The following is a 26,091-nucleotide window of genomic DNA, read 5'->3' as shown; positions in this document are numbered from 1 at the left end:
AAGACTCCAGTCTTCACTGTCTCAACACAGATTTAATAGTCTGTCAATTTAATTTTGAAGAGCACCAGTTAGTTCAGGCTAAATTAATAGTTAAGAGAGAGAAGAAAGATAATACCCCCCTCTCTCTCTCCCTGGCCTTTCTCTACTTTTCCCCTGAGCCGTGCGCGTTGAGATTTGTGGCCCCAAACCGGCTGCATGGCTCTGAACATCGCAGCATGTCTGAGTAGCCCTCCCTCAGCGCTCCGCGAGTTGAAATGAGGACACACTCGCACACACACCCACACCCGCACTCCAAATTACACAAAGACCAGTGGAGTTCAGTAAACGATGAATATTCATGTGGAATTATCAGTCTGGCAGTGAACGTGTTAGAGATTTGAAAATGCTCTGTGAAAAATTAGGTGAGCAGTAACACGCACCAAGAGAGGCAGATATGCAGGCCTGCCTGTCGAAACGGATGAAATCATACAGGCATGTTGTTTTCAATAATATTCATCATGTTACTGACAGGCTTAAAGATATATATAGTGACTATTTTAAGGATTTAAAATGGGATGTATTTGTCATCCCAGAAGGAGATGGCTCCACACACTTGTATGTATGTATGTATGTTTACTATACATATTGTATGATGTGGAGGTAGGAATGTGCACGGTTAGACATTCTATACATACATCTATAGACATTCTGTACATTTGAATGACCTATAATCAGGCATGTTTCCCAAGGATCTTTTGTTATGTTGAATAAGGCTGGACTTTTAAAATCCCAACCGACTGAAATGGGCTTGCGTCACGCATCCAAGGAGAATCTTGACAGATATTCCTCCCTCTAATCTAAAACCTGCACACACTACAAGACTTGAAAATAGCACACATCGCATCACACTCTACAGGATATTAAGATTATCATGCCGATGCAGCACCTCACCTGTCTATTCTCCAGTGAGAACAGGAGGTGACATTTTAACTGTCGGTTTTATTATCTGTCAACAGTAGTATGCTAGCTAACTTTAGCCTCAAGGGCAAGGGTTGGTTACTGTTGCTTGGCAACACATTCATCTTTTCCGGGGTATTCCTTTCATTAGCTCTTTGGAAAGTTCTCCTGTAATTATGAGTCCCCCATATTTTGAATAACCCTAACCCTGACTGGAGTTTTCAAGGCTTTTGCAACATTTGATATTGATCTGGGAGGCCCTGATGGGTCTGGATTAGTTGAGGAGGTTTAAGACTGAATCTGTTCACCCCTCACATTGACATATAATCTGGGCAGATCAGCAGAACTAACCAAGCTCCCTTCCCAGATTTCTCTTCTGGTTGTCAGGAGGTGATAGTCTGAACCTGGCCTCTGGGCTACACAGGTGCAAAATCAAAATTGCAAAAAGTTGCACATTATTTTTTAATAAAGCTAAAATGTTTGACAAAACGTGTTTACATTATTTGAGTAAAAAAAAAGGTTTGATGCAAAAATGATCCCTCCTACTAGTCATGATTGAAATCATGATTGCAGTGTGCTTTAATTGTTTAATAACATTTATTTAGTGATTTGTTGTTATGTTTTGTCGGATAAGAGCAATGTTCATAATGGACGATGCAAAGTTGCCCTGTATTTCAGCTGCATTTAAAGTACAAATCGGTTGCTGAAGGAGGTGATTAACCATTTCAAAAGGCTCTTATCCTATTGTCAATATATTTTCAGACAAGCTTAGCTAAATTATGGTCAGATATTTTGACCCTTCTCTTGAAAAAATGACTCTAATTGATTAATCGATGTTCAGAATGTTAGTAATTGATTTAATAGTTGACAACTGATCGATTAATTGTTCAGCTGTAGAGATGAGTCGTTAGGAACATCCCTTTAATTTTCCCTATGTTACTTACTCTGGATCTTCCTCTTGTGCTCCCACTGCTCCACAGACAAGAAAAGTGACTCTGGGTAGCAGTCCACCAGCTGTAACTCAACACTGCTCACTGCTCTACATTATGTATTCTATACACCAAGGAGTCTGGCTAACTGTAGTAGTGTATGTGGAGCAGTGTGTAGGCCAAGGTTATTTCTTACTCTTGGTAAACATCCTGGATCTTAGTGTACACAGATGGTGGGAAACAATGGACTGGAACTTAGCAGGGTATTCAGTGGAGAAGCAGGGACTCTTAAAGGACCACGCCACTGTTTTTGCATGTTTGAACCCTTTTACCATTTTCCTGACCACTGTTTGTGTCTGTTAATCTTACAGTATGAAAACTTTGTCATCAAAACTTGTTGAAAGTAAGAGAAGCTTGGCTGAAATTGTCAGTCCGTCAGCTGACAGAAATGAATCGGGGCAATTTTGATAATTGATTTATCATGTTTAAAGCAAAAATGTCCGAAAATCATGAGTTCCAGGTTTTTTTTGTTTGTTTTTCTATTCTAGTAAATTGAATAGATTTAAGGATTTGACAGGTGGTCAGACAAACCAAGAAATTTGAAGATGACACCTTGGATTCAGATACAATTAGTCAAATAGAGAAATTGAATCGGCAGCTATATTGACAATTGTTTCGGTTAGAGAATTTGATTATCTAGGTGTTTTAGGTTGTTTTACAGACTGAGAATTACATTTTTAAATGTCAGCTCAGGAGTTAGGGAACTGTGTAAATATCTGACATTTAGAACAAATAATCAAGTAGATATTGATAATTGAAATATTTCGAACCCCAATTATAATGGGAACCTTCTTCTCACCTCTCTCTGATACTAAATACCAATAGAGTAATCTTGAATAACTGGCAGATTCATTTATAATGAATTTGTGAAGATTGCCTTGTTATTGCATACTTTCTAATCATTGTGCTCTGACAGCATTAACATAAGACATTAACACTGACATGTTGTTGTGAGGCAGGTGTAGAGCAGATTAAGTGATTGACAGCATTTTGCATTACCATTGTGATAATTTAAAGTGTTCTAATTGTTGTATAATTGCTTTGTCTGGTTCTTAATGGAACTGAGCCACTGATGAGGCAGTCAGACTGTGGGTACAAACCTGTTTGCAAACAATATGAATGTAAAACAGGTAGCAGCCCTTACCTTTTGCAGGGCTCCAGTTTGCATATGTAAAGTTCTACGTATCATCATTTTTGTTGTTTCAAGAATTTTGGCGCACCTTACTGTATAAATGTACAGGCAGTAGCGCAGGATTTTGTTCGAAGGTGTTGTGGGAGTGAAACACTGCACATTTGGATTCAGTTTAAGAAAATGCAATTGAAATCTTTCTTTGATGTGCTTCAGACACACTGTAAAGAAAACAGAGAAGTAGGAAATGTAACCTCACCTCTGCAGTCCTGATTTCTCGTGTTTGTGACGTTTGCCACATTCAGCAAGTGACCTATGTGAAAACTGCTATGTAAAATGCTACTTATATAATTGCTGCACCAGTGTAATGCTCTGCAGATGGATTTATCTCTTGCTTGATGTGATGTTTACAGTCTTTCCTGTATTTGTTTTGTAGCAGGGTTTTTTTTTTGCTCTTGTTATCTAGATTATAAGGTTCAATTTCCCCTTTTATCTAGCTGTCTTCCTTGTGTTCCTACATTCGTTCTCACCGAATACACTGTTTTTACACTGTACTGAGATGAGTCACACAGATACTGTTATTGAAAAGATACAGGAACTGCAAGGGAATTTAGATTTATTTTAAAGCTTGTATTAATTTATGAAAAGGAAAACTGAGGATGCCATACATGAGTTTATCGAGAATTGTTGTGCCGCCGAAATGCTGACAGGTGAATCGTAATCGAAGCTTTTAGGTCTTGTCGAACCACATTAAGTGACTTCAGTGATGCAGCTGACCTAGCGCCTGCCGGCAGTCGTGTATCACTATTCGAGAAATAGCAGAATCAGATTGTTCATCAATTGAGTTTTGAGTAAATCGACCCTCAATCTGACCTCACGTGGAGGCCACATGCAGACAGCCGAAGACAGGCCGCTCAGTGAAACCTGCTATCTGCACTGTAGTGAAGCTGCACATGGACAATAACAATGATGACGAACAAGATTCCACCTGTCTGTATGTCAACACGTGTGAAATATAACCCAGGAGTCAGGGGGTGCAGCGTGGCCCCGATCGAATGGGGCGGTATACATTCTCTGGTCATGTCCTATATTCAAGGAGGGAGGGCCTTAGCAACAGTGACTGAGCAGCTTCTCATGGGCTGTACCAAGTCGGCACAGCAGAGAGGGGGGGGTGTGAATGAGCAGTGTGGTGCGAAAAATAATGGTAGTTTTTAAGCTTCTCACCTTATTTTTTACAAGCACACCAAAAATATCAGTTTAAGTTTAGCATTATCATGTCGTGGCTTGTTGCTGTTGTCTTTACTTATCCAGGGAACATTTAGGGGTTCCCTCTGGTCGTGACATTCCGGTAATATTATGAGATTCTGAGTGACATTTTTATGACTGAGAACAGTGTGGAAATTGATTAAATCTGCAGAAACCCATCACATGTGATAAATGGGCTCTAAAAGAAGCCCAAATAAAGACCTGGAAATTGCTTCAATGCTCATTCAGTAAACCAATAAAGATAATGTATGTATCTTTGAGCGAGCCCCTTCGTCACTCCTTCCTCCCTACACCTCTCATCCTTCACTCATGGTCTCTCCCTCACTCCCCCTCTGCAAGCCATACATTGCCACTGTTGAGTGTGTGTGTACACTGTATGTGCGAGTGTGTGAAGTGATCAGTAAAGCTCTTGGAATGAGAAACCAAAAGAGGAGGAAGCTTTGAGAGAGAAAAGACGAACCTAAATCCAGCGAAACGTGCTGCAATGGAGAGCCCATGGAGGACTGTATTTCTCAGCGGTCTGACTCTGCTGTGCTGTTGCTGCCGCTGCTGCTTTTCCTTCTTCCTCTTTGGCGACTGAAGGCTCCGTACGTCACGCCATAGAGAGGGAGGGGTCGAGGTCAGAAGGTGTGGGAGGCTGACCTGGTCTACAGGTGTGTGGGTTAAGACTCCTAGTTGTTTTTCTCACATTTTTTTTTATTTTTACCTCCTTTCTTTTTACTTTACTGTGAGGCAGGTGTTTGTGGAAGTGTGACGAGACTGCGCTTACACTGCAGCTCTAACGGATCTAATTATGATTGTTTTGGGCTGGATGCTTTAATGAGAGCAAGCTGTGAAAGCTGTCATAGCTGTTAAATACTGCAGTGGGTTAATACGGGTGTTTTGAATGGCAGTTTGAAAGGACATCAGTGTAGCAGCAGAGATTGTTTACTAAGCTTAATGTTTTACTGTACTGATTGGCTGCATGCATGCAGTAGATGAATGCTGGGAGCTGTGTTTTATTTAGTATTTTTCATCCTGAGAGAAAAGAGAATGTATGGGATTTTTTCTGTAGAAACTAAAATAGGAAAATATATGTAGAATCGTAAATGTGTGTATGAGACAATTTATTCGGTTGGTCCATCTGTTGTTTGCTTTTTTGTAAAAGAGCATGGATGCCAAACCTGACCCTGTTGGTGCCAGAGCGGGTCGTGTTTGGACAAAATTTTTGAAGTGATTCATGTCGGGTTTGGTCACGTCATAGATATAAAATGAAGAGGCCATATGTATATTGATTTGGTTTTATATCTACGTGCGTAGAACAATGCCATTTCACAGAATTCTATACTGTACTTGTCTGCGATCAGTGAAAACAGACAATTTATAGCACTGGTAACTGTGTGACCTTATAATTTTTAACTACACTGCGTTTCCTCTGCTCTGCCTGCATTCAAATTTAAGGCTTAATTATTCTCTACATGAAATACATATACGAATACGGATTAACCCTTCTGTCCGTACTCTGCATGCACTTGGTCCAGGTTTCTGTGCATTTTGTGAAGCTTACAGATATGGACCAACAAAGCAGTACTTCTGGTAGTTGAGGGTCAAGCAAGACACGGCCACAGGAAGAAGAGGTAGAAGTTTGAAAAATGGCTGAACTCTCTGAGGAGAGGTTATGTAGGAGAGTTTTAAACATCTGTGTGATGTTACTTCGCCCAGGCACGGAGACAAACAGTTACTAAAGAAACAGCTGGGAGGAGATTGGACAGGAATGAAATGTGAGTTGGACGTTGGCGAAGGAAAAGTAAAGGGGGACCTCAGAGCAGCGCCCTCTATTGGTTTTATTACTTAACATCCATACCTACATTAAGGATGCATGGAAGTATGTGACCAGTAACAGTTTAATTGTTTTGAAACAGACCTGTTCTATTCTAGATCCACTTTTTTTACATAAACAGAGCAGAAATTAGCCTCTCTGTCACAATACCCTTCAAATTATATCCAAGACAACATCAAGTCGCATTGGTTTAAATTGAACGTTGCAGAACGTCACATACCAAGCAGTTGCAACTATCAACTCACTGTGAAGTTGTTGTGAGTTTGGGTCAGGTTCAGATAATACCCTTTGACTCGGTTGGGTTTGAACAGAAAAATGTTGCACAGGCCGTGTCCTGCTCTTACGCTTGTTTTCTTTTAAGTGCCAAGAATAAAATCCTTTTCTGGAGGGTGGTATCGACTGACCAGTCTGCTTTTTCCTGCTCCAAACTATCATTATTATGTCGCTTGAGAACTTTGGGTGACTTCAGTTTAGCATCATGGACATACTATTATGTCTAACTTGTTTGGTACTGGTAGCAGTCTTAGTCCCTCATGTCAGATCACTGGTATTGTTTACAGACATCAGGGCCCAAGCTGCTTTTGTTGTGCTGCGCTCCGTATGCTGATAAGACAAGCACACACTGGAAAAGACATCGCCAGTCTAAGTTGCATGATGGAAGACGATTGTTTACTCAAACTGTAAAAAAGTCCTTGGACCTCTTCATCTTACTTCATTTCTTTTTCCTCATGACTCAGAATAGCTACTTTGCCTTATAACTCCTGACGCCTTCACATGACACTTTTGTGTTTTGCGTTTATAGTGCGTCAAGATTAGCTCACATCAGCAAATGAATGAAGCGTCAAGAAAACAGCAGGGCTTTTGTTTGAGAGATGCACAGATAATATCATATACAGTAAGCCCTCTGTTTACAGTAGATTTGCAGTACAAGACAGAATAGAATTTTTTCTACCTTGAAAATGTAACTTGGAAATGATTTTTTTGCCTCAGTCTCTTTAACCTTAGCTTTTATTGAAACTCCAACACCTGAAGGTAACAGGCACGATTCAGCAGGAGTGTTGACAGTGTTGACAAGGATCAATAATGCAGTGGTAGCTGAGCCACTTGAATCATATTTTCTGCCTTTTCGAGGATTTTCAAGGATTAACTGAATCGGAGCAGTTGAAGGTATAAATAAGTATGAGTGATATAGTTAAAAGCTATATAATTTAAGATTTTTTTGTCTAGCAAACAAACAAAATGCAGATGAGCATTAAGATACTTTCATTTAAACTTGGCCACATACACGTGTTGGCCGGATCACAAATCTGATTACAGTCTGTCTTTGTTTTACATGGCCAAATGCAAATCCGGTTTGGTCGTCCTCCAGTCCAGAAGGAGGTATTAATGCACGCATAAAACCCAAGAAGATGAATTTTGCAATTCAGCAGTTGAGTTACAACAATACCAATGAAGCTTGCCTTAACTAACAACCATCTACAGTGTAACTTAACAGGCACATGAATTCACTGATATCGATGCTGTCTCATCCATACAGATCATTCATCAGATAACTGGTGCGGGAGTTAAGATTTCCTTGTTACTTTAATGAGACTGAGTGCAAACAGCTCATTTCAGCGTAATTTTACCGTAACTTTAGCTGCTGTCATCACAAGGAGAGAGGAGACAAATCATGGATAAATTTAGAAAATCAGACAATGGGTGGCTATTTCCACAGGCAGCTTACTGACGTAGTTACACTGCAGGAGGAGTAAAGATAATCTATGCATCTTTGAAAGACAGACGCATTGACACCTTTTCAACATCTGGCTAGAATCCAACAGCTTCTACGTGTGTGAAACAATCTTATTTCTTAAATGCTTCTTGGGCACATTTATATGTGGTGTGATAGCTGTCCAGTCCACCAAGAAGAATGAAATACAAATGGGGTGAAAGGGCAGCTAAAGACCAGCAATTATAAAAAGTCTACAGGTGGGAGAAGCTGTAGTTCATGAAACATTCACAATGGAAGGGAAACGGGAAAGTCCAGAAATATGATGATGGCTGTTGATGGCTTGTTGTGAACGGCTGAAGAGCTTATCAACAATATACATCTCAGTCAGGCTTCCCTCCTAACAATGTATTGTTAGACATGTTTTCACAGTATGAACACACAGCTAGATGTTTGATGTGATAAAAAAAAAAAAAACACAATCACCCAATTCAGGGTCAGTGTGCAGCAGACACATTTAGCTGGTATGTCATGAAATAGAGCTACTTTATATCATGCGTTCATCCATCAGTGAATTGTTGACCTATTGCCAGTTATACCGAGACAACATTCAACTTGTCAGGTCCATAAATTAACACATTATGATGAAGTCATTCTAGAAAGTTACATTAAAGCTGAACATGTAAGTGGATCAACAAGAAAATTGATTGATTATTGGTTAGGTGGAATGATATAACTAACATTGTAAATTCTATCTGTCAATTCATATCCAGATAGTGATAGTGATGTATTGTGGTAAAAACTCACATTATTTGTGAAGCTGTTAGTAACTAAGTGGAATTGTTCTTTTTGGACACTTTTTGTACAGTTACGGCTGCAGACACTCTCCACCCCCTTATACTCTTATTCCGACGATAATTTATTTGACAGAAAAGAGACAAAACACCCAGTCAAAGGTAGATTTGGTAGAATCGTTGTGGTGAATTTGTTTTGCCATGATAATGAGGAGGATGTTGTGAAAATCTAATACTACTTAATATGAAACAATCAAAGTATTTCTATTATCAAACGATGTAAATATACATCGTCATATCACACAGCCTTAATAATGTTTTCATTTTCAGTAATTCTTTCAAATAAAAATGCCAAATATGATCTGTTGCAGTCTCTCTGATGATAACAATTGCTGGTATGATTGTGCTCAATGATATTCAATTCAAATACCGGTATGCCGATGTTTGCTTTGGGAAACTGTGATTGACATTTTTTTTTTTGTATGATTTTTTATAATTTTGTGAACCAGCCAACTGATTGATCTGGAACATAATCAGAGATTAATCAAATAAATCAGAAATAATTGTTTACTGCTGTACCACTTTGCTTGAACGTGTGTAGAGCTGCAACAACTAATTGAATCGCTGATAGAGAGCAATTGAATTGCCAAACGTTTTAGAATCATTTTTTAAAGCAAAAATGCTTAAATGTAATAATTTGTTGCTTGCCTTTGTCATTTATGATAGTAAAAAAAGAGTCTTTGGGATGTGGACTGTTAATTTGAAAATGTCACTTTGGGTGCTGTGAGCACTTTTCATAAATAATGACATTTCAAAGACTAAGCGACTAATCAATAAATGGTGTGGATCGGGACATTAATGATGTTGAATATAATTGTTAGTTGCAGCCTGTAACATGTTTATAATCAGCAATGTGTTACTCCAAGAGAGATGTGGTTTTGAAAGCTGTAACACAACAATAACCAGCTCTGTTCAAGGGTTGACTGAAGTATTGCTTCACTGTGGAGCTGTCGTCCTATACCCGCCACATACACATGCATAACAAACATTGATTTGATGAAAATGTGGCTAACTATTTCCTTAAATCCAGACTCAACAGTCCAGGCTGTAATTCACTACAGCACATACACAAACACACACTGTAAGCCTCGTCCCTGTTTCCTGAACTTCATGCTGCAAGTTGTTTGCTGCAGAGCTTGCTTTCCTTAAATCTGTTTTTTTTTTCTTTAATGATGATTGACTGACTCATACTTACAGTTTCAGCTGTTACTTGAGCACATACTGTACTGAGCCCGCTCCTCCGAAAACTAGGGTAATTTGTGTTTTTGTTGAGTGCTAATGTGCAGCAGTGTTCTCATTTCTCACTGTGGCGGATGGATCTTTTTTAAGCGCTGAGTGTCGGCAACACAAGGAGGGCCGAGGAGGAGAGGGGTGATTTGAGGTGAAATGTAAACGAGGCTAGTCAGGAAGGATTAGCGTCCTGTGAGCAGCACGGCCCTGCGGCGGCACCCTTCGCTGTGACAATGGCATCTTGTTTTTTGCCGTTTGCCCATGGATTTAAAGCGTTTGGTGTGTATGGCTGTGATTTACAGATTTTATCTAGGTACCGCAGGCATGGATGTGGGTTTTCAAGCTTTAAATACTTGAGTCCATCTTTGTCATGTGTGCATTTTTGGCTCCCGTGTCCGTATATGTTACTGATTACTGATTAAAGTATTTTGCAAGCTAGATTTTTGATAAACCCTGTCTGTCTTTAAACGTTGCTTAACATGACAGGAAATCATTAATTTGCTGCTTTGTGTGTGTCTTAAATTCAATTTCTGATGTCAATAAAAAAAAGGGGGGTTTTATCTTTAATATTTGGCTTAATGGGTTGTGCAGGAGCCCTGTTAACTATCCTCTGTGCACGGTGTGCTTCATCAAACGTTGCAGCGTTTCCTGTTGCCATGGTCACCCTCTTGATGCAGCGGGAGAGATGCAGACTGTAGACTTTGCAGATAAAGAAAAAGGCACGAGTCTATTAAAGGAGGCTAACGAGGATACGCTTAAAACAAAGTGTTAGGGAGGCTTGTTAGTATCATGCAGTCAGTGAGAATAGCACCACAAGCTTCAGTGTTTAAAATATGTTGCAGAGTTGAAGCAGCAGCAGTGTTATGGTAGTCTTTGTTGCAGAGCTGCTGTAAAGGTACACACTGTACTGGAATTTACTGCATGTGACTAAGAGCATCTGCTGGCATCCATATACAAATCAAAAGTTACATGTTGTGTGTATGAATACATCTGAATAAATATTTATGTTTTAGAAATCAGCTTCACGTGTTATACATGTCATATGAATTTTAAAGGGACAGTTCACTCCAGAATCAAAAATATGTATTTTCTCTCTTAACTGTAGTGCCATCTGCCATAGAGCTGTCTAAATAATGGTCACACTTTGTAATAACCATCATTAATAAATGGTGCATTTTCAGTTAGTTAATAGTTATTTCACACTTAAATAAGAATGACTGGTCTATAAACCATTTATTAAGCAATTGTGAAGGTTTAAAAACATCCACATTATGTTTATAGATGATCCACACAGTATTTGGTAACCACTTAAGTATTATACACACAGATTGCAACTTTATAATAAATAACTGCCTAATAAATACTTTTGAAAGTCTATTATTTTACATAGAGCCCAACTGATTTTCGATTTTTTTTGTGCCGATAGAGAAATAAGGGAGTTTAAAAAAAAATCTGCTTATATACACATTGTACATCCATAAACACACAGTTTTTTTTTTCAGTAATCTCTTAAAGTAATAGTTCAGGTCTTTTGATGTGGGGATGTATGAGGTACTTATCCCTGGTCAGTGTGTTACCTGCAGTAGATGACTGTCAGCTCTCCATCTGTGTGGAGAAGCAGTGAATAATAGCAGCAGGAAGCCGGATTTATGCTGGTGTAAACCAAACCAGCAACAAGACATATTTTATATATACAGTTTTAGTGTATGCTATGTTCTATGTTTGGTGCCAGGATTAGTTCCTCATACAACCAAACATCAAAAGACCAGAGCTATCCCTTGGTCATCAAACACTTGTGAACCAGATTTGTACTCGATGGTGGCAGGATATTTTACCATTAAACAAAAAACTTTGACGTCAACACACTGAAACAGAAAAAATTCACTCCAACCCAAACATCTTTCTCAAATCTGAAAATAACGTACAACATACATGTTGAAACCGATATATCTGTGATAGGCCAATATCAGGCTCTATTGTTTGTTATCATTGAAATAGCTATTAACTTAACTTATCCTTTTTTAATGATGGTTAAGTGTTACTGTGTCTTTCCAGAAATCATGACCCAGTTACTCAAGATAATACACAGAATTTGTTGTGAGCTGTTTCATGAAGGAACTGTTTTATTTGTGAAGGCCAGGTAACTCAGATAATTAAACTAGTTAACATCACAGTTAAGCTGAAGAGGACACCGTTAAGGTTTATATCACTTGTCCTCGTAAACTTATACAACACATCGTCCTTGAGTAGATGCTCTTAAGGGGCTGTGATGCACTCACTTGAAACATGATGTTTTCTTCCCCTGATGTAAAGAATATACAGAATATATGGATAGAAAATATAATGAATTTACAGTAAATACTGTCTTTTGGCTGCTGCAGCTTTGTTTTACTCTGTTGCGGAGTTACCTTAGTAAAAGAAGAATTTAAATATTTTGTAGTATTTCTGACATAACCTTGTTTTTTTTACTTCCTTTTACTGCCACATTTATTTGTTGGACCATATGTAACTATTTGTGTATTTCACTTTGACACACTGAACTCTGTGAACTCTCTGAATTCTGTGAACCTCACCCCTGGCATTTTAAAATCAGTGGTGGAGGAAGTTTTCAAGACCTTCACTCAATGTAAACACTATATTCACAGTAAGAGTCCAGTGTTCACCGCAAAACGTAAAATTAATGGTCACTGTTTAGAGTGGAAAACACTATTAAGTATTTAGTGGCGCTGTTGATAACTCAGATCTGTAATTCCACCCCGACTGCATTCTGCTTTTTGTAAGATGTCGGAAACCAAAACGGATGGAAAGCATCGCTGAAATCTTGCCTAATGTGTTGTTTTTTTAAAAGCCTTGAAGCCATCTTGAACGTAACTTGTAACTAAAGCTGTCATATTAATGTAGTGGATGAGAAGGAACAAACATTTTCTCTGAAATGTTTTGATGTGGATGTCTGAAGTCGCATTTCCCTTAAAATTCTACTTGGACACTTGCTTGAGTGAATGTACGTAACTACTTTCCACCACTGCACGAAATAAAATGCAATTGTATTTACTGTATGACAGTAACAGCAGTTACATTATTGACGATGTGCCTCCTTAGCTATTAAAATTACTGGGTATCATTTAGAATGTGTTAGTGACAGTCCAGTAAAAAAAGAAGGGAAAATCCTCAGTGTCCTCCACTCTGATGGATAAAAGATCTGACTTAGTTGTCCAGCTTTTGGGATTTTCTAGTGACCTTCTCCTTTCTTTATCCTCTACAGGTCAGTTGAAGCTGAAAATGAGTGCAGTAGGGGAAAACCCCCTGGACCCTGCCACGCCGGAGTCACGCAAGAGGAAGGGCTCACCATGCGACACATCAGGGCAGAGGTAACGATCCAACCTTGTGTTTTTGTTTTTTTTGTCAGTAGCATTACAATACATACAATAGGTTATTACACAAGCAGGCAAAAACAGACAGGGTTGCCAAATAAAATCCTACAGTAATTAGTTAGAGATGTGAAAACAATTAATAAAATAATTGACATTTATTAACCTGATTAAGGAGATAATCATGTAATTGAAATTGTCACTTAAACATATTTATCTCAGTATTGTAGCATAGTAACAAAACAACGAGTCTCCTCGCACTCAGTTTATAATTTTCTTAAAAGAAATTAGAGCTGATACCATTAGTCTGGAAATCAGTTAGTTGATGGACAGAAAATTAATTGCAGATTGTTCATTCCCTTGTTTCGCTTTCTCAACTGTGAGGATTTCCTGCTGTTGTGTTCGATATCATCATAAATGCAGATATCTTTTAGAGAGCTGATGATTGAAATCATGTCGGAAAGCTTCAGACATTACAGCGTTAGATAACTTGGGTTCATACAATGTTGTGAAAGTTTATAGAATGCTTCTTTTTAGGGATGTCCCGATCCGATCTGCAGGATTGGGATCGGGGCCGATATGGGCATTTTGCCACTGATCAGGGATCTGCAATTATGAACGCAGACCCAAGGCCGTTTTTTTTTTTCCGTCAGAGCGCAATTGGTGGCAGGACTCAGATGCGTGTGTAACGTCACTCTGGCAATCCTGTGGATAAAATATCTGCAGTGTGGAAATAACTTAAACTAGAAAACAAAAGCAGCCCAACGGCGACATGGAACATCTGCCATACGACCGTTAAGCGCGGGGTTAACAAAAGAGCTGCATTTTATACTACTCATTTGGAATATTGAAATATTACAGAGAAGGTAATTAAATCAATCGCTCTTGATAACCAGCTCATCTCCGTGGCAGAGGATCAGGGCTTTCTTCGTCATCTGGAGTTTTTGAATCCCCGGTATGCCCTACCATCTCTGCATTACATTACATTGACTCCACTTTCGAGTTACAGCGTGCTGGTATGCACACTAGTTGCGTGGGTCACATACAGCAGAGCATGTAAAACAGGCAATCGAGGAGATGCTGATCACGTGTGAAATAGACAAGCAATGTGTCCACATCCATTTATGTGACAACATAAGGAATATGTAAAAAGCAAAGGATGATATGGAGGTACCAAGTGTGGGCTCACACACTTCAGCTGGCTGTATTCGAGGGTCTGCTATCACAGTGCAGCGTCACACACTCACCTGCTAACACAAGGAAGGTGGAGTCCAATGTTGCAATCTCATGCAGAATAAGAAAGAGCCATATGAAAGTATATACTTTGTTTCAACAAAATAAAACAGGAACAGCTCGGATGCAGGCATTTTTTTTTCTTAATGTAGCTGTATTATCCAGGAAAATATTAGCTAAGGCCAAGTATCGGATCGGGACTCGGTATCGGCAGATACTAAATATTAAAGGACTCGGATGGGGATGGGGGTAAAAAAAAATCCAATGCACTTAGTATCTTATTTGTATGTCCTGATTTATCAGTTACACTAAAACATTTATTTAACTGTATATATTGGATATTTCCTGCCTCTGTGAAAAGACTTGGTGTCAGAGTCTTTGTGCTGATGAGGCATTTCTCTCCTCCTAATGCTTTCTTCTTTGCTGTGGCTCCGTGTTCTCTGTCTCGTGTTTCTTTTATTAAGTTTTATGTGTTTAAATAAGTTTGTGGTGTTGCCACAGCAGTGAACAGCTTTTCCTGCACACATCACAGTTCGCAACGTTTTCATATACAGCTGTGAAGCAGCTCCAGACAACGCTCCTCTTGCATTCAGCCATCACTGCATGTCGGTTGAAGCCGGTGGTCAGGGTGCGCACGGGGGCGAGCAGCGCGTACACAACATGACGACAGCAGAGCGGTGGCAGTGGTTTTAGACTATTTGATGACCAAATATACATCGTAGAAAAGTGAGACTGAAAGTGATCCCATTGTACCGATCCAATTGATGCTTGAATTGATCTACAAAAGGAGTATGTAGTATTGGTAGTATGGATATTTTTGGAATGATCCATCCACCCGTTATTTTCTAAAGCCCACAGTTTGAGTTGCTGCTCTGTTTTTGATCAGTAGGCGCATTCATGGACGTATTATAATACACCACGGGCACATTAAGTTCTCATAAACATTCAGTCGAAAACGTCAGCCTCCTCACTCATCGGCTGAATATGTTATGTTTTTGCTATTTTTGGCCAAAAATATTCGGTGCCGAAACATTGGTGAATCCCAACATACAAACAACATTAAGATGAGCAGATATAAAGATACAGAAAAATGTATTCTAACAGTGTTGGAATGTAACTAAGTTCATTTGCTGAAGAACAGTTCTGAAGTAAACAAGTACCTCAAAATTGTGCTGAAGTGTTTCCATTTTCTGTTACTTAATGCTTCTGATCACTACATTTTAGAGGTATAATCAAATACCTTAGAACCTTTCCTCAAGTACTGTTTAGGTAGGTATATATGTACTGTATAGGTTTTGTTACATTATCTCTTTACTCTTACTCAAGTATGAGTTTTGGGTACTTTTTATGAGGCTAGGCACGTTAAGATGATGATAAAGGCTTTAAGAGTCTGGAAGTTTTTGTTTAAATACCTTATGAGTGCTTGAAAAGAGCTTGAAAGTTACTCCTAAAAAGCTGTGTAAATCCTGGATAACGCAAGGCCACTGCGCGATGACAAATGTCAGATTATTGAATGAAAACTTCGAAACATGATCATGACAAACGACTCCTTGTAATCAAACCATTTTCTGTGGATCTAAATAAAGCCTCATCTCATCTCCCTTCACTTCTCATGCTCTTCGCAGTAATTTGGCCTCATAAAAACCCACTTACTCCCTCTAGAGAGCTCAAGAGTGGCTTGATGAGTGACGATGTGTTGTTGGAGGACCCGTGGCTCACAGAGGCCTATCAGTCACTAGTACTTGGAGCAGAGTGGGGACTCTGAGAGGCCTTTTTTCAGTGCTGTGTTATGGGTGAAGTGTTTAGTATCTGCAGGTTGAGAAAAAGGAAATCCTGTCTCAGTTTAGGGCCTTGATTTTAAGGTTTGGGTTAGATGGAGCTGTAGGTTTAAAGTCGGTCCTGTAGCAGTTGAAGAATGAATGTTCTCGGTGTGTTGTGTGAGAGAGAAAGTCTATAAGGCCTGATAGCTGATGTAAGCTGATGTAAGAGCCCTGCTAGCATTTCTACAGCAACTACACGCAGCAGCCACTGACCTGCGCATTCACAGAGCAGCGTCCGCCCCCTCCTCACCCCTCCCTCCCTCGGCCACCACGCCTGTGTGTTCTGGCTGGCCAATGCACTGACCTACTTTTGCTGTTGTCGTCTCACACACACACACACACACACACACACACACACACTCACTCACACTCACACTTACATATACACACATTCCTTTTTTCATGTTTACCACATACCTTGCTGTAACTCGTCGGGTTGGACGTATGTTATTGAAACTGGAGAATAAAGTGAAGCTCGAGGCTGAGTGTAGAGACAGAAGAGAGCGGAGTTAAAGGCAGATTTGAGCCTGTTTCTAAATATTTTGTGTCGATGTCGAGCTCACTCATTCATGGCATCTTTCATGTTTACATGTTACAGAAACTTAACAGGCAGTTAGATGAGAAACCTGTGAACTTAAACAGCAGACTGTGGTGTTATTTAAACCACCTGTTCTTTTGTTTTGTTTTGTTTCTCTTTTTTGACAAGAAACCAGTTCCAGTTATTCACTTTTGTGATGTTGTGAGTCTAATGAACAGAAGGTTGAATGCTCCAGTGAACTACACTTTATCCGAGGTAGTGAATTTAACTAAAGATCAAGTCTGCAGCTAATGATAATTAAGTAATCCACTGATTATTTTCTGATCTCAATATCAGTAATTAGGAAAAATTAAAGCTAGGGCTTGACGGATCAATCTGCTTGGCCAGTATATCAGTTGAAATTAGCTTACTTAAGATTTATCACCGTATAGATAGATAGATAGCTAGTAGGGGTGGGAATCTCTTGGCACCTCACGATTCAATTCGATTCTGATTCAGAGGTCAACGATTTGATTCTAAATTGATTCTCGATGCATCTCGATGCAGCAAGTCTTTTATGTACATTTCCATGCACGATTTTAAAAAAATCAATACATTAAATCTGAGTTTGCTAATCACTTCCTACTTTTTTCTCACCGTGTGACTACTTGGTACTTTCAAAGCAAAGTATTTGTAATGATCCATACTTAATTTACTTCCAGTATATTTAATTAATAAAACAAATGAAAGAAATGTGGCAAGTCAACTGGAAGGTTACATTTGCTAGCAAACATCCAGCTTTGCAAAGAACCAAAAGGAAAAGAAAAGTGTTCCTGTAGCAGCATACATGTAGTACATTAATACAGCTGCAGCTGGTCGACGGTCGATACAGGTGTTTGTGTCACAGGTTGATCTGGACGTCTCACACTTTGCCACAGCTGACTGACCTCACGCTGAGTTCGGGCTGGATTTCAACATACTGTGCGGGCTGTTTGACAGTGTACAGTTTTCACATCGACTTGGATTCAGCTTAATAACGATGTATGCGGCTGGGAACGATGGCTTTAAGTAACCATTTGAACGCACGGCGGAATGACAGAAATACCCAATAGTTAGTTACAGGTGTCGCAAGTTAACCTGGACGGTGCGCACTCAACACCACAGCTAACAGCTATCAGCCAACAGCTAACAGCGGTCTCCACGCTGCTCTCGAGCCACTCGGCGTGAACAAATTCCTCAGACGTTCCACCCATGAGTTGTTTGTTAGTACAGACATTCACGACACATCCCATGTTTTTTGTTGTGTGCACGCCGTCAACTGTCCGGGCGCTGCACTTCCTGGGAAATTATGGTGTAGCAGCAGCATTACACACAGAGACAATAACAACACAGTGAAATAAGAGGAACAACCTAGACATATTAAATAGCAATATACAAAAATGTATAAAAAGAGTGTATAAATAAGCAGAGTAACTGTAGTGCGAGATAAAATATAAGGTGCGTTGAACAGAGTGTACAAAACCAAAGTGCGTAGACCGATACTAAAAAAATGTCACCCTAGAGACTAAAATATTTGTCAGAGGTCATTGAAATATTTAATCTCCATGACATAGATTGTTACCTGAAAATATGTATCAGGTATATATTGTAACAATTCTGTAACAATTCTTATCAAACAAATTAAAGGTATCCTTGTTGATAATGTTATTTATAAATGTATTTATATTTTATGTTTTTGTTGTTATGTAAATAACAGCTGTTAGCAGATGTTTCGTTCTATGCACTTAAAGCCCTCAACCTTATTGGTATCTGCCTCTAAAATCCAGTATTAATGAAGCTTTATTACAAACAATCCAAAAAATAAACATTAACTTTACTCTCATTGAAGACAATTAAATATTTACATTTAAGTAGCTGGAACCTGTGAAATTCATCAAATAGAAAACTTATTGATCAATTTTGTGGATCCACGAATCAATTCATTACTTATCATTTCATCTTTATTAAAGATGTATTATACCATTAGTGCCCCTCTCAGCCATGCCAACAATAAACTCAGCTCCACTTTCCCTCCATGCCTCTGTCTTCCTTCTGGGGATTTCCCGCCGTGGCCCCTCGTCGTTCTCTCAGCAGGAGAGCCTGTAAAACGACAATTATAAACGTTCTTCTTGTCTCAGCACATCCTCCGCTCTCTCACCAGCTTCCTATTTTTCTCCACGTACTTCCTCACTGCCCTGTCACTCACAGCAACTCAACAGTTTGACATAATGATGATAACAGCGTGTTTCGTAAAAGTGTCTTTAAGTCGGTTGAAAAGCGCTACACAAATAAAATTACTGACTTGTTCCAATAAAGATTATTTTAAAACTTTTCATGCAGTGTAAATGCGTTTTGTGGAGGAAATGGATTTTAGATATGAGATAAGATGATTTTGTCCAAACTAATTTACAAAGTGTTAATCTTAATTTTTGTATTCAGATGTTGTTTTGTTTGATTAACTCGTTTTTTTTTTTTACCGCTGTTTGATACAGATTCTGAAATTTGTTTTATGACTAATGTAATATGGATAATACTCAAGGCCACAGTGTTACTTTTGTAATGTGCCACAGCAACGTAGTTTCTATTTCTCATGGTCAAGGTAGTGTTGTCAAGGTTTAAATAGCAGACTATGTTGATTGACAGGAAATCAATGAATGCAATTGTTCTAATAATTAATACATTTTTATCATTTCCAGCTTCTCTGATGTGAAGTTTTGCTGCCTCTCTCTGTCCTACATAGTGTAAACTGAATATCTTTGGTTTTTGGACTGTTGGTTGGACAAAAAATGGAGAATGAAGGCCAAAATCAACCCAGGAACTTTTTTCTTTGCTTTGCATAGACCAAAAGTGCAGTTGACTAATTAAGAAAATGAACAGAAGATCAATTGATATTGGAGAAAAATCATTAGTTGTACCTCTAACATTTTCAATCTTGTGTGACTGTATTTTCAAAACAGCCATAGGCCAGGGTTTACATGTTTGAAACTCATGGTTGTCTACGTACGTGTCCTTTTGTCCCCCTGCAGTCTGGAGAAGCGGAGACGGGAGCTGGAGTGCCGCTACATCGAGGAGCTGGCTGAGCTGCTCTCGTCGAACATGGGCGACATCGCAAGTCTCAGTGTCAAGCCCGACAAGTGCCACATTCTCAAGAGCACTGTGGACCAAATCCAGCAGATGAAACGGCGTGAGCAGGGTGAGAGACACACACACACACAGACACTTCAAGAGTTTATTTGTATTGGCATAATTGTCATCTAGGGATGGGACGACGCGTCAACGTAATCGACGACATAAATTCGTTGACATGAATAATCGTCATCCCAAACAGGAAGTGGTAGTACCTGCGGGGGCTGAGAATAGCCTCTCTCACACAGAGACGCTGCATTAACGCCACAGCGGTGGTTCGTCAATTCTCCGCCGTTGGTCATTCACACAGAGCGAAGCACCGCTGGAATAAAGACGAACCGCCATGTAATTAACACAGAAAGCTGCGCTGCCGCTCCTAAAGAGACGTGACGGTACACGCCATGATGATGACTTCGGGGTGTTTCCCAGGTGTCCCCCCTGTCACTCTAAACCCGCTGACCGTTTATAATGTGTAGTGATTGAGAACCCGGCCCCCTAAACATCCTGGAAAGTGAAAGAGTTTGTGCTAAATTACATTATTACATAATCGCCATCAGTAAACAGGTCGCTTCCTGATTCTCACTTGCGGGGACGGAGGCTGTTTTCTGGGGAAAGTTCACTGAAGTCGGTTGGGAGGGCTGACCATGGCGGTGATTTCTATCAACACAACCACTAGAGTGAGTTAAAGGTTTTTGCCAGTGACAGACGCTGTTTTTCCGGCAGAAATGTGACGAAGAGTTGGTAGGACAGGCGGGAGGACAGAAGCTGCTCCGCCTACAACTGTGGTATTTTTTTCCTCATATAAGTTACCAACGACAGTTACAGTTACTACGTTACTTTTGTTTGGTCATGTAACGTTAAATTAATCGTTAGATTAGTCGACTAATCGAAAAAATAATCACTAGATTAATCGTTTGAAAAATAATCGTTTGGGACATCGCTATTCTCATCTCAAACTGAAAGTTCTTTTAATCTAAAATGAATCTCACACGTTCTAACAAACAACAGCGTACAACAGTTCTTTATTTATTCTCTGTGAATTTATAATGAATAAAATATGGCATGTGTGGAATATTGAGAATCACTTACTAATGGCTTTCAGGTTCAGGTCAAGAAGTGACTAGATGAATTACAGGTTATGAAAGGAATTCTTTGGAATACAGCATGTTAACTTAGGGGGCATTTCTGTGGCCACATTTCCATGCAAAAGCACCAGAAAACTTTCTTTTTCAAGGAACAAAAAGCTTCTTTCTTTAGCCAGTTGTTGTCTGCCTTTTCATCGAGGTCTGAAGACAAGCAAAGATGAGGCTAATTTCTCCACTGATATATGATAAAGTGATTAAAACAATGTTGTTATTACTCAACATTTTTATGTGTGACTTTTCAACAATAATAATGACGATATGTCACAGGCTTTCGTCAGTCGCTTCCTGTCGATGTGTCGAAGCTTGATGTATGAAAAACAAACTGGTTCATGGCTGCAGATGTTTAAAAATGGCTGCTGTAAGTATTCAGCCAATCAGAATTGTTCAACACTGCAAGTCCCATTCCCAACATTCTTGTACTTTTGGAAAGTACGACCCCACGAGCAGGGACTTTTTGGGTAGTAATATAATGTACACTGAACCTAATTTAGATGCTGGTCCCTGTGGAGGAAACACACTGATTCCTGCAAAAGTTCCTAGTTCCTGGGGAAAGTTCCTGCAGTGGAAACACTGTTTATGTCTTCTGTATTCAGTTTTTTTTAATTCAGTTTTTTTGTTTCCTCCGGACAGAGAAAGCAGCTCTTCTGTCTCCAGATGATGAGGTGCAGAAGAGTGACATCTCCTCCAGTAGCCAGGGGCTGGTGGAAAAAGAGGCACTGGGGCCCATGCTGCTAGAGGTGAACAGTCACACACACACACACACACACACACACACACACACACACACACACACGGTGGGACAAGACGGCTTGTGGTTAGACAATGACGTTCTACCATTACCAAATACTACCATTGCTGGGATTTTTACTTATGACACAACAAAAAATAATATTTTCTTCTTTGTCCTTCTCCCTCAGGCCCTCGATGGGTTTTTCTTCGTTGTCAACCGAGAGGGCCGCATAGTCTTCGTTTCCGAGAACGTGACGAGTTACCTTGGATACGCCCAGGAGGAGCTGATGACCTCGAGTGTCTACAGTATCCTCCATGTGGGAGACCATAATGAATTTGTCCGCAATCTGCTGCCCAAAAGCCTCGGTGAGTGAGCTCAGAAAACCGTCTATCTGTCAAATGTTTTAAATCCTAGATTTAAGGTGCCAGTGGGAATTATGTTTTAGAAGCTACTAGAGAATTTCGTTTACACATTTCGTCACATTTCATGCCAATAAACCCACTGAAAAGGCAGTAAAGGTTTGACTGAAAAGTAAGTTTACTGTCCTCAATTATCTGGGATAATTGATGAAATACACTGTATAGAACACTAACTTGAAGAGCTTTGAAGAAAGGTGGGTGACAAACTGTCCAAATTATAAATGAACACAGCTGTAAGTGCTCCACACAAAGCTGCATATGTGCTGGTAGAGGGGGGAATTGGTAAAGAGAGTAAAGAGCATGAGTGGGCGGGTTAAAGGAGTGAGGGAGGAGTGAATCAATGACTATCTGCACAAACCTTATTTTATTTTTTAGCTACAACCTTGAGAAGAGATTATAAAGGGGGGGGGGGGGGGGGGGGGGGGGGTAAGGACAAAAGATAACATAATGCAGAAGACGACAAAGTTCAACAGTTGGATTTTCTGTTGGACTCATAACAATGAACTCATTGTTATATTATCCCAAATATTCTCAACAAAGTTCAAACTCAGTTATCTGTAATTTTGTTTTAGGTAATGTGTGTTAAATATCGTTGCCCCGTCTACTTGTGCTAATGTTGTGGAAACAAGGGAGCCACCAGAAGAAAGTTGTTCAGCCAGCTAGCTAGTCACTCTATTGTTTACTGTTGTTTGTTTGCTCACTTGTGATGCAGCACGATTCATAATTTTCATCTGCAGAAGCAGTTCAGTTCAGCAGTCGCATAATAGAGACAACTCGCATGTGCCCGCTCAACTTCATGATGGCATCAAACTCCGACTTTTATTATTGTTTTGATGTAGAGTCCCCTAGTGGCAGAAAATACTGAATGCTGTGTGATTAAATCAAGGGAACAAGAAAATGTAACAGAGGTAACAATAATTTAATCTAATTTAATTGCATCCAGCATTTAGATATCAGTTGTGTTGACCATGTTGTTACCCTCAAAAGCATGTTAAGTGTGTTCCTTTCCTCATAAAATATTACAAAACCATTTTTGTAAGGCAATTTTAGAATTGTATTTGAAATTAGTTGTCTTCTTTCCTGCTTTTGCTGGCGCATTTCTGTGTTTGTTGATCCATTTTCTATCCAGCGGTGACTGTGGCAATAACCGCAGTCACCGATAAGTCCTTGAAATAGTGTGAAAACATTGGCAGCATTTTGTATGGCATCACACAAGAGCAAACAAAACTGTGACCCACTCATCAAAACAAAAACTCCACTGGTTACCTCTAAGATACTCCCGGGGGAGGTATTTCTTTCCTTTGTGTTGATACCTTGAAATTTTAGTTTACTCTTCATAGTAAACTCTGTTTTTTCCCCCTTTTGTCCAGTTAATGGTGTGCCGTGGCCACAGGAACCTGCCCGAAGGAACAGCCACACCTTTAACTGTCGCATGCTCAAGAGGCCACCGGACGAAGTGGATTCAGAAAATCCGGAGGCTCGGCAGCAATACGAGATCATGCAGTGTTTCACCGTGTCACAACCACGGACCATGCAGGAGGAGGGAGACGGTAAGAACAAACACATAAACACACACACATTAGGGGTGGGAATCCCTTGGCACTTCATGATTCGATTCAGAGGTCAACGATTCGATTCTAAACCGATTATCAATGCATCTTGATGCAACAATATTTTTGTGTACATTTCCATGCATGATTTCAAATAATAATATCAAATCAAATCTGAGTTTGCTGCTCAGAGTTTACCAACCCCCTTCTACTTTTGTGATGATCATTAAAGAAAATCAACAGTTTAATGATCTTCTATAATATTTTATTAAAGAAAAGGCTTTTCTTTGTCACAAATAGATTTTAATTTTTATGAACACAGAATCCTCCTGCTACAGGCAATGAGCATATCCCTGAGAGAAAAACAGTATACTGTAGCCTCTATAAACATAAAAAAAGCTTTCAGTACAATAATCAATGCAGCTTGCATTTCAACTTGAAATTTCAACACATTATGGACCTATGTATCAGCTCTCATACTAAAACGTGGCTACTTTTGGTCATTGATAATAAAAAGATAAACAGATGCATTTTTCTTCTCTGTGTCGTTAAAGAAAAAGCTGCTCGCAGTCAGTGATGAGAATAAGTCTTCTCCTATCACAAAATCCTCCTGTTATGGGTAATAGGGAGCATATCCCAATGTATTGTACATGTATTTTGTCTTTATTTCCTTCAAGACTTGTATTCCCATTATCTTGTACACTGTTATATGAAATGTATTTATTGTATTGACAACTCTTTTATTTTCCCCACCCAATGTGACCATTTGATTGAACCTCATCAGAAAAAAAAAACAGTTTTAAAACCGGCAGTTAGCTGTCACAAGATTCTTTTATTTTTCTAAGTATTAAGCATTTTTGTGAGGTCTAATTTTCCTTCCCGATTCAACAAAAGCTAAAAGTCCCTGAAATCCGGGAACTGAAACCTCTGTGTTTACTGCATTTGGTTAAAACATTTTTTTTTAAATGCTGAAATCAATATTACTGCTTTAACCATCTCCTGCTTCTAAATTGAGCCGTGGTGGCTCCAATATATGCTGGTAAATCCCAGTTAACATTGTTTGTTCATGTGGAAAATTGCAATACGGGATCATGAAACCCAGTCATTGAAATGTTCCACACATGACTCATTGAAATTCTCTCCTTTGGTGAGCGGAGATAAACATTACAATATCGAATAGTTTTAGCTGTTTATTTCAGTTTTTCAATGTACTCTATATTTATACTAAAAACTCAACAAACGTAAAACTCATTGAAAAACACAGTTTGGGTATTTTTATGATGCTATTATCTCCTATTTTGCCTGTGTACGGAGTGCGGGCTGCGTCAGGAATGAATCCAGCTTGACAGATCGGTTTAGCACGTTGTTGATCAATTCTTTTTTTTTTAACACATCTATTTTCGTTTTTAACCCCCAAGTGAGGGTTTTAATTGGTGTTAAAGCAATGTTCAGAACAGAATGTCAACATTTCATTTTTTTTGTTATTCTTTGTTATCACGGCCTTCATGAAATTGTATGATTTATTAAATGTGCTATAAATTTGATAAAAAATCTGTCCTTGTGGATCATAGAATTGTACTTGCAGTATCTTGCTTCGCTCTGCTTTTGTGTCAGAGTTCCAACGTCTGTTTGCATCTCAGATATGATTGACAGCTCACTCCTCACACATTTCTACCTTTAATTGGTTGTTTGTTTAATAGTCATACAGAAGAACCAGTTTTCATGGGCTGTCATACAACGAATATAAAAATAAATATAAATCTAGTATTTCTAGTTTGTTAATTAGGTGGTAATGTGAACCTGGATCCTGTTGCATCTTTTCAGTGGCAATTTAGAAACGTGTTGACCCAGAAGTTTATCTGTTCTTTTAATAAAAACAATTATTTTGTTTTGGTTTTCTGTTTTTCTTTGGCTGACAGAATGAGACACACACTAATGCACAAACTTCACCACTTGTGTCCTTTCTGTCTTCAGACCTGCAGAGCTGCCTGATCTGTATTGCCTGTCGGATACCTCGCTCCCAGGCTTTCAGCACTGAGTCTTTCATCACGAGGCAGGACCCCACAGGTAACACACACACACACACATGCACACATGGATATGATGCCATAGTCACATAGTTACTTCATTTAGTTTATTATCCTTTTGGAAGATCATTCATCTGTGGAAACTGTCAAACAAACACAGCCATAACAATTACAATCAAAGAC

At 39.2% G+C, this 26,091-nt stretch overlaps 1 protein-coding gene across 3 annotated transcripts in view; it reads left to right on the top strand.

The window, feature by feature from the left end:
* The window catches only part of ncoa1 (nuclear receptor coactivator 1), a 70,227-nt gene that overhangs the window by 25,986 nt on the left and 18,150 nt on the right, over nucleotides 1-26,091 (top strand). For 2 of the 3 annotated variants that reach the window (XM_030405913.1, XM_030405911.1), the window contains exons 3-8: nucleotides 13,197-13,302; nucleotides 19,938-20,104; nucleotides 21,813-21,919; nucleotides 22,100-22,277; nucleotides 23,702-23,881; nucleotides 25,856-25,948. In XM_030405913.1, the coding sequence (XP_030261773.1) occupies nucleotides 13,214-13,302; nucleotides 19,938-20,104; nucleotides 21,813-21,919; nucleotides 22,100-22,277; nucleotides 23,702-23,881; nucleotides 25,856-25,948 (814 nt within the window). In that variant the 5' untranslated portion in view covers nucleotides 13,197-13,213. Of the gene's footprint in view, nucleotides 1-4,635; nucleotides 4,974-13,196; nucleotides 13,303-19,937; nucleotides 20,105-21,812; nucleotides 21,920-22,099; nucleotides 22,278-23,701; nucleotides 23,882-25,855; nucleotides 25,949-26,091 lie in introns of those variants that run through there. The other variant, XM_030405912.1, reaches the window with a different exon arrangement.

This window comes from Sparus aurata, chromosome 22, assembly GCF_900880675.1.
Source record: "Sparus aurata chromosome 22, fSpaAur1.1, whole genome shotgun sequence".
NCBI lineage: Eukaryota > Metazoa > Chordata > Actinopteri > Spariformes > Sparidae > Sparus > Sparus aurata.
This window is presented reverse-complemented; position numbering and strand designations above follow the sequence as displayed.